A 9,893-nucleotide genomic window follows, 5' to 3' on the forward strand; every position below is an offset into this window, starting at 1 on the left:
AATAAACATGTCAGACTAATATCTACTACAACAATTTGGTAAATTTTCTTTGGATATTAGATATAAATAATTATCAATAATTTTAATGAAGTAGTCATAATGTACGTAGCATTTTTAAAAATTGCAACTATACTTCAGTTAAAACGCTTTAAATAACAATATTAAAATAACCATTTAAGTGATTCATTCAAAGTAATTATTGTGGCTTTATATTCATACTATTGTAGAAAATACTGTTTATGGCTCACCCCTATAATCCCAGCACTTTGGGAGGCTGAGGTGGGTAGATCACCTGAGGTCAGGAGTTCAAGATCAAGGTGGGCAACATGGTGAGACCCCATTCCTACTAAAAATTACAAAAACTTACCCAGGCATGGTGGTGCACGCTTGTAATCCCAGTCACTCGGGATTCTGAGGCAGGAGAATTGCTTGAACTCGGGAGGCAGCGGTTGCAGTGAGCTGAGATCATATCGCTGCACTCCAGCCTGGGCAACAGAGAGAGACTCTGTCTCAAAAAAAAAATGAAAATACTGTTTAATTTATATGAATGCAGGTTGTCTACAAACACTACACATAACTATGCTAACTGTTCTGAAGTAGTAAATAGAACGCAAGGTACAACTACAGACTCCACTGTTCAGTTTATACACTGAACTGTTCTTGCTTTTGCAGTATAAGTACTTTAGCCTGCAAATATTGGATAATTTCCTTGGCTAATCAGGTTTCTGTCAAAGAAACTTAGTATCTTTTAGTCTTTATCATTATGTATTGCTAAATTTAATTTTATCTTTGTGCTAAGCTTCTGTGTGCTCTTAAAATAAGCTTTTATCTAAACAAATCTGTGTATACTTTTAAGGACTAAAAATGCAAAAAATAAACTTTTCAGAAGCAAAAAGAAAGCAAAAAATCTGAAGTACTAGCTAAAGATAATCTGGAGTCAGAAAAAATGACAAAAGGTTTATTTAGCTGTTAATATGATTTACATATATTTCCAAAAAAAGCAGAGAAAAATATTTACATATAATCTAAATCCCTTAAGAGAGAATAGCAAAAATTTTTTTGGAACTTTTTTAAAGAGTTTTTGAACCCTTGGACATCTGAATTTTGCACACTGTATGCACTTGAAAGAATGTTTATGGGAGAAAAAGCAGAAGAAAGATGTTATAAAAAATGAATGAGTGCACAAGACCAATGCAACAGAATAGAGAGCCCAAAATAGACACTCTCTATAACCGTCAGATTTTTGACAAATCTGACAATAAGAATGTGGGAAGAATTCTCTGTTTAATAAATGGTGCTGGAATAACTATCTAGCACTATGTAGAAGACAGAAACTGGACCCCTTTATTACACCATATACAAAAATCAAGATAACGACTTAAGTGTAAAACTTAAAATTACAAGAAGTCCTGCAAGATAACCTAAAAGATACCATTCTTGACACAGAAACTGGCAAAGACTTCATGAGGAAGCTACCAAAAGCAATTGCAACAAAAGCAAAAATTGACAAATGGACCTATTTAAACTAAAGAGCTTCTTCACAGCAAAGGAAACTATCAACAGAGTAAACAGACAACCTACAGAAGAAAAGAAAATATTTGCAAACTTTGCCTCTGACAGAGGTCTAATATTCAGAATTTATTAGAAACTTTAAAAAGTTTACAAGAAAAAAACCTCATTAAAAAGTAGGCAAAAAACATGAACAGATACTTTTCAAAAGAAGATATACATGTGGCTAACAAGCATATAAAAAAAACTGCTCATCACTAATCATTAGATAAATTAAAAGAGAAACCACAATGAGATCTCACATTACACCAGTCAGAATGGCTATTTTTAAAAAGTCAAAAAATAACAGATGCTGGCAAGGTTGCAGAGAAAAGGGAATGCTTATACTCTGCTGTTGGAAGTGTAAATTAGTTTAACAACTGTAAAAAGCAGTGTGGCAATTCTTCACAGAACTAGAAACAATTATCATTTGACCCAGGAACCTCATAATTGGGTATATACCCAAAGAAATATAAATTATATTATAAAGACATATCCACATGCATGTTCATTGCAGCACTATTCACATAACAAAGACATGCACAGGCCATAAATGCCTATCAATGGTAGACTGGATAAAGAAAATATGGTATGGTCAGATGCGGTGGCTCATGCCTGTAATCCCAGCACTTTGGGAGGACGAGGCAAGTACACTGCCTGAGCTTAGAAGTTTGAGACGTGCCTGGACAACATGGCAAAATCTTGTCTCCACAGAAAATACAAACAGAAAAATTGGCCAGGTGTGGTAATGCCCGCCTGTAGTCCCAGTTACTTGGGAGGATGAGGTAGGAGAGAATTGCTTGAGCCTGGGAAGTTGAGGCTAAAGTAAGCCAATATCACACCACAGCACTCTAGCCTGGGCAATAAGTGAGACCCTGTCTCCAAAAATAAAATAAAATAAAAGATTTAGTAAAAACAAAATATGGTACATCATGGAGTACTCTGTGACCATTAAAAAAAAAGATCATGTCCTTTGCAATAACACTGATGAAGCTGGAGACCATTATTCTTAGAAAACAAATGCAGAGGCTGGGTGTGATGGCTCATGCCTGTAATCCCAGCACTTGGGAGGCCAAGGGGGATGGATCACCTGAGGTGCGGAGTTTGAGATCAGCCTGACCAACATGGAGAAACCCCGTCTCTACTAAAAATACAAAATTAGCCAGGGGTGGTGGCACACGCCTGTAATCCCAGCTACTCAGGAGGCTGAGGCAGGAGAACTGCTTGAACCTGGGAGGCGGAGGTTGTGGTGAGCCAAGATCACACCATTGCACTCTAGCCTGGGCAACAAGAGCAAAACTCCGTCTCAAAATAATCATAATGCAGAAACAGAAAACCAAATGCATGTTATCATTTATACGTAAGAGCTAAATAACAACAACACATGAACACAAAGAGGAGAACAACAGACACTGAGGCCTAGTTGAAGGTGGAGGGTGAGAGGACTAAGAGGATCAGAAAACAGACCTGTTTGGTACTATGGGTAGTATCTCAGTGACCAAATTTGCACGCCAAACCCCCATGACATAATCTTAGCTTTTTAACAAACACACGTGTACCCCAAACCAAAAATAAAAGCTAAAAGAAAAAAAAAAATCCCTGGGTGGGAGAGAGTGCAATGTAGGTGAAAGGACTGATTTTTGGTACAGACAGTGGTTCCAGTGGGGCTGTACTCTGACTTCTGTGTGCATGCAGGCAGGTGAGATTATGAATAGCTGGTCCAAAATGCTAGGATAGTGGAGAAAACAGGTTGCTGCTGCGGATTCAGTGTCTGTCAGTGGGAATATGCTAGGAGACTTGTAGAGCCTTGTGGATTCTTGGCAAGAAACACTAGGATCAAAAATGCCATTGTGAAGTTCCTGAGAGTGGTGCCAAGTCTTGGCAGGGGTGTGGACACGTCAATGTCTAGTGTGTGTGTGTGTGTGTGTGTGTGTGTGTGTGAGTGGGTGGGAATCCTGTCGGTGGCAGCTGTGGGAAAAGGGAGTCTGTCACAGAGCTCCTTTCCTCTATATTTTCAATCATTTGTCACCCTGAGAGAAGACCTGGAATCACAGGACAATGGGCAGTGTGACAGCCTGCATACAACAGAGCATAGCCTCCCATTCCCAATCTCCCAAAGTTTTATTCCAGGTCAGGCCTCTGTTATATCTTTTTTCTGGCACCACATCTGTAGAGTTTGCTGAACATCAAACAATTCTCCAAGACTAATTTATTGTCTCACATTTGAATTCTGACACCACCCACAGTCAGCACAGACCCTGATTCAGGACTCCGTCCCACAACATTGTCCTCATGGCAGATGCCAGTCACAAACCCCAAGGGCCCATCTATGCTTCTGAGCTACTGTGTAAAACCTGGGGACTCCCATAACCTCCCTGCAGTTCAATAATTTGGTACAGTAAGCTACTCACAGAACTCATCAAAACACTGTAGTTACCTTTACTGGTTTAATATATAAGATGCAGCCATGGAAAAGCCAAATGGAAGAAATGCATAAACAAAGAAAAAGAGATGGGGAAAGATGAAACACATAGATAATCCTGGAAAATATTTGTGATTAATAAAATTCTTCATCCTTTATGTGCTCCAGGAACAGTTTATGGAAAGAAACACCCTTCCCATTATGAGTTAGATGGTGCTCTCTTTTCTTACCTGTCACACAGCCAGACACACACTCTGCACATTTTTTTCTCATTAAAAAAATCAGCTGAATTTGTTTTCAGTGGTCATAATGAAATATTTCTTTTCTTTGCTTTTTTTTTTTTTTTCCAAGCTGGATTCTCACTCTGTCGCCTAGGCTGGAGTGCAGTGGCGCTATCCCGGCTCACTGCAACCGCTGCCTCCCAGGTTCAAGCAATTCTCCTCCCTCAGCTTCCCGAGTCACTGGGATTACAGGTGCCTACCACCACACCCGGCTCAATTTTTGTTTTTCTTGGTGGTTTTTTTGAGATGGAGTTTCGTTCCTGTTGCCCAGGCTGTAGTACAATGGCGTGATGTTGGCTCACCACAATCTCCACTTCCCGGGTTAAAGCAATTCTCCTGCCTCAGCCTCCCGAGTAGCTGGGATTACAGGCATATGCCACCACACCTGGCTAATTTTTGTATTTTTAGTGGAGACAGGGTTTCATCATGTTGAGCAGGCTGGTCTCGAACTCCTGACCTCAAGTGATCAATCCCCCTCGGCTTCCCAAAGTGCTGGGGTTACAGGCATGAGCCACTGCACCTGGCTAAGGTGCTTGCATTTTACACCTCCATAAGAAAAGCAAATATGTCTACTTCTTTCAGACAATATATTATTATTTATATTTTATTATATTAAAAATAATGTAGTAAAAAAATAGTCATATGGGAACACTTCTAGAAGTACCACGTTTCATCACATATAATTTAGCATTAAACTCAGAAATCAAGACAACAGGATATAGAACTGAGATATTCACTGTCACAAATTTACCCAGCAAAAGGAGGTACTGTGGTTTGACGAATCTATATAACTCATCAATTATCTACCAGATTTTCCTGTGGAAACATTTTCATTGTCTACAGCCAAAATGGAAGAGAGATTTTCCCTACTTTTTTCCCTTGGTAGCTAGCATTCTTAAAGCTACGGCTTAGAATTCTGTTTGAAATCACAGCTATAAAAAACACACCTGAGAAAATTCCTAAACTCACTCTGGGAAAGAAAAAGATAAATGAGAATTATTAACAAATATATGATTAAATACTAATATTTTGAAACTCATCTCTTTTATGTCCTTCGTAAATATTTTGTTACCTTTCAAGCCCTACTAATAAAATGCAAATTACAGTTAAAAAATTGATGCAGCTGGGTGCAGTGGCTCACGCCTGTAATCCCAGCACTTTGGGAAGCCAAGGCAGGTGGATCGCTTAAGATCAGAAGTTTGAAATCCGCCGGTTCAGGCGCAGTGGTGGGCACCTGTAGTCCTAGCTACTCGGGAGGCCGAGGCATGAGGATCACCTGAACCCAGGAGCCAGAGGTTGCAGTGAGCTGAGATCGAGCCACTGCATTCCAGCCTGTGCAACAGAGACTGTTTCAAAACAAAACCAACAACAAAAACACTTGAAGTTAAAATAAGTGAACAAATCTTTTCAAGCTAGAGATCCTATCACCCACCCCATCCTGTTCAGTTACATGCTCAATAACTACCCTCCCAGGAGACACTGCGCTATGCCCCAGTGAGTGCCCCATGTGCATTTTACTTTCTTTTTTATGCCATCTCACTGGGGTCAGTTTTTTTGTCTTTTGAAGTGTTTTTTCACAAATTTTTCACTACTTTTCTGCTGCCCAAGCAAGAGAATCCAGGGGGCAGAAATTATTTGTTTTCCCCTCAATACCAGCATCTGATTGGCTGCCCAGCAATGTTGTCTCCAAGAAATGGAAGCTAGGTTGAGTGAAGACAATCTTCATGTCGCAAGGGGTTAGCTTTTCAAAAAAAAAAAAAAAAGTGCACCAGGATCTGTCTTTCAACCCCAAGGCTGCCACCTGCTCCCTTCAGAGGCTACACTCTATACTTCAGGTGGTCCTATGGCATAAAATGACCCAAGAGCTAATATTCACTAGACACTCTAGCAGACATAGCCATGGTGGGTATCTTGGTTTATCCCCAGAAAGTTCTAAAACCCAAGACCACTGAAGGTTGGCTGAGGACACATCATCCTATTAAGTTTCCAGAGGGTAATCTTGACCAAAAAACATTCGGTAAGTTCTCTGGAAAAATAAAAGACAAAGAGGCACAGATAGTTTTTACAATACAGTATCAGGGAATTATTCTTTGCTTTCTTCTCATGGGAAATATTTACAAACAAAAAACATATTTTCAATAGCGTTATGCAATGCTTTTTTAAAAATGACTATTGGCCAGGCGCGGTGGCTCACGCCTGTAATCCCAGCACTTTGGGAGGCTGAGATGGGCGGATCACGAGGTCAAGAGATAGAGACCATCCTGACAAACAAAGTGAAACCCTATCTCTTCTAAAAATACAAAAATTATCTGGGCGTGGTGGCACGCGCGTATACTCCCAGCTACTCAGGAGGCTGAGGCAGAGGAATTGCTTGAACCCGAGGCAGAGGTTGCAGGGAGATCGCCCCACTGCACTCCAGCACGGCGACAGAGCAAGACTCCGTCTCAAAAAAAAAAAAAAAAAAGATTAATTGAGGAACATGAGGTACACTTGAGGTCCTGCTTGGGACACATGTGAAAAATGCCAGAGAAAATCAGTCCCCTGTGGGGTGTGAAAATAATTAAGTGGCAGGCAATTAGAATGAGGAAACTCTAGTACCCAGATTCCTACCTCTAAGAAAGAAAATCAAAACTCAAGTGCATTTTTTGGTAAATTACTACATTCGGGGAAAAAAAATTCAGGCTTAAGCAACTATAAACTGCCAATTAAACTCTGATTACATAACCAAGAAATTTCCACCTCGATTGTACAAATTTAAAAACTACCTAACTAGGCTGGGCACGGTGGCTCACACCGGTAATCCCTGCACTTTGGGAGGCCGAGGCGGGTGGCTCACGAGGTTAGGAGATCGAGACCATCCTGGCTAACACGGTGAAACACGTCTCAACTAAAAATACAAAAAATTAGCCTGGCGGTGGCAGGCGCCTGTAGTCCCAGCTACTTGGGAGGCTGAGGCTGGAGAATGGCGTGAACCCAGGAGGCAGAGCTTGCAGTAAGCTGAGATCCAGCGACTGCACTCAAACCTGGGCGACAGAGCGAGATTCAAAAAATAAATAAATAAATAATAAACATAAAAAAGTAAAAACTATGTAAGTATACCTAACCAATTATTGAATTTGGTTTTCTTCATGATGCACCTTATAAATGTCTTTCCTTCAAGCCCCTCCCATGGACCACAAACCACAAACTGTAGCTGGGTGCTCTACAATTCTTTTTTTTTTTTTTTTTTTTTTTTTTTTTGAGACGGAGTCTCGCTCTGTAGCCCAGGCTGGAGTGCAGTGGCCGGATCTCAGCTCACTGCAAGCTCCGTCTCCCGGGTTCACGCCATTCTCCGGCCTCAGCCTCCCGAGTAGCTGGGACTACAGGCGCTGCCACCTCACCCTGCTATTTTTTGTATTTCTTAGTAGAGACGGGGTTTCACCGTGTTAGCCAGGATGGTCTCGATCTCCTGACCTCGTGATCCGCCCATCTCGGCCTCCCAAAGTGCTGGGATTACAGGCTTGAGCCACCGCGCCCGGCCTTGAATCACTCTTTGATTAAATTATTTGATATTTTTGCGATGACTCCTCGGTTTTTTTTTTTTTTTTTTTTTTTTTTTTAAGGCAGAAACTAGCTCTGTCGCCCAGGCTGGAGTGCAGCGGCCGATCTCAGCTCATGGCAACCTCCGCCTCCTGGGTTCAACTGATTTTCTCACCTCCGTCTCCAAAGTAGCTGGGACTACAGGCGTTTGCCATCACACCCAGCTAACTTTTGTATTTTTAGTAGACATGGGGTTTCCCCATTTTGGCCATGCTTGTCTTGAACTCCTTACCTCAACTGATCCGCTCGCCTCGGCCTCCCAACGTGCTGGGATCACAGGCGTGACCCACTGAAAGGAATAAGGCACATTCCTCATGTATCTCCCAACTCCCTGAGCCCAGCACCAGCCCAGCACAAACACATTCCTCATATATCTCCCAACTCCCTGAGCCCCGCAGGAGCCCAGCACAAACACATTTCTCATATATCTCCCAACTCCCTGAGCCCAGCACAAACACAACCCACCATATATCTCTCAACTTCCTGAGCCCAGCACAAACACATTCCTCCATATTTCTTTCAAACTTCAGAAAAACACCACCTGGGAAATCTCCGATAAAGACACAGCGGGAACCAATAAAAAAAAATGCTAAATGTAGGCCGGGAGCGGTGGCTCAAGCCTGTAATCCCAGCACTTTGGGAGGCCGAGACGGGCGGATCACGAGGTCAGGAGATCGAGACCATCCTGGCTAACACGGTGAAACCCCGTCTTTACTAAAAAAATACAAAAATCTAGCCGGGCGCGGTGGCGGGCGCCTGTAGTCCCAGCTACTCGGGAGGCTGAGGCAGGAGAATGGCGTGAACCCAGGAGGCGGAGCTTGCAGTGAGCTGAGATCCGGCCACTGCACTCCAGCCTGGGCGGCAGAGCGAGACTCCGTCTCAAAAAACAACAACAACAACAAAAAAAAAAATGCTAAATGTATAATATTAACCAATTGTAATGCTATAACTGAGAGAATTACCTTGTTCCCCTGTAACTTTACATATTCTGTTTACATCGGGCTATAAAAAGCAAGCACTCGCATTGTTCCCGGCCCTCTTGTACGCTGTGGAATGGAGGGACCAAGTTCGAACTTGTAGTAAAAGATCCTTGCCGCTTGGCTTTGACTCTGGACTCTGGCGGTCTTCTTTGGGGAACAAACGGTCTGGGTATACCACCACCACTCCCGGCCCCATAAATTTTTAATAGGAGAAAAGAGAAACTGTGAACCCCACGAACCAAAGCTCTTCCCATTCATGAACCCGTACCCCGAGTCAGGATTCTCCCCTGACGACCCTCCCGTGGTCCCTAAACAATCTGGGAAAGACCTGTTGGTGCAGAGCTGCCCGGAGAGGGCTCCAGGCCAGGGCACAGTCACTGAGCAAGGAAAAGACAGGACGCCCCGGGGCCCCGCTGTCAACGCAGCCGCCATCTTACGGCTCAGGCGGAACTGGGCAACCAGAACTTGGAGCGCAGACTGCGGAGCTAACTGCCGGGAGGCCTAAATTCTGCCACAGCCACTTCCTCCCCAGTTCCAACCAGTCCCTCCCTGTCTCTCGGGATGTCGAACCGGCACTCACCATTTCTACGCTTCCAGGGGGTCCTAGCGTCTTAGCGGTGGCTCTCCCAATACCTGCAGGTCACAGGGCCACAGAGGCTGGGCCTCTAAGAGCAGACGCCACAGAGCAAGACCACACCTGAAGCTCTGACGACCGAGAGACAATGGGCACGCCAAGGCCGGAAGCCGGAAGCAGTCTTGTTCGCTCCAGCTGCCTACCTGACTGGACGATTTGCAGCCCAGCGTCCCTGATTGGATAATGCTTAAGGCCCCGCCCCTCAGGTCCTAAGTGACAGAAGACGTGATCAGACGCTGGACTGAGTGAAGAGTAACAGTGTAAGCCTGCAGCCTTTTCTTTTTTTCCTTTCATTTATTTATTTTTTTGAGACGGAGTTTCACTCTTGTTTCCCAGGCTGGATTGCAATGGCGTGATCTTGACTCAATGCAACCTCCACCTCCTGGGTTGAGCGAATTCTCCTGCCTCAGCCTCCCGCCTGAGATTACAGACGCCCCCTACCATGCCCG

At 43.3% G+C, this 9,893-nt stretch overlaps 1 protein-coding gene across 1 annotated transcript in view; it reads right to left on the reverse strand.

The window, feature by feature from the left end:
- LOC102128268 (uncharacterized) overlaps window positions 1-9,562 on the reverse strand; it is a 29,992-nt gene extending 20,430 nt beyond the window's left edge. Inside the window, 3 exon segments of the mRNA XM_065536199.2 lie at window positions 368-505; window positions 8,063-8,119; window positions 9,391-9,562. Of these exon segments, the coding sequence (XP_065392271.1) occupies window positions 368-505; window positions 8,063-8,119; window positions 9,391-9,393 (198 nt within the window). The 5' untranslated portion in view covers window positions 9,394-9,562.
- Window positions 9,563-9,893: the final 331 nt, after the last annotated feature.

The sequence above is a fragment of the Macaca fascicularis genome, chromosome 19, assembly GCF_037993035.2.
Source record: "Macaca fascicularis isolate 582-1 chromosome 19, T2T-MFA8v1.1".
In the NCBI taxonomy this organism is placed as follows: Eukaryota; Metazoa; Chordata; class Mammalia; order Primates; family Cercopithecidae; genus Macaca; species Macaca fascicularis.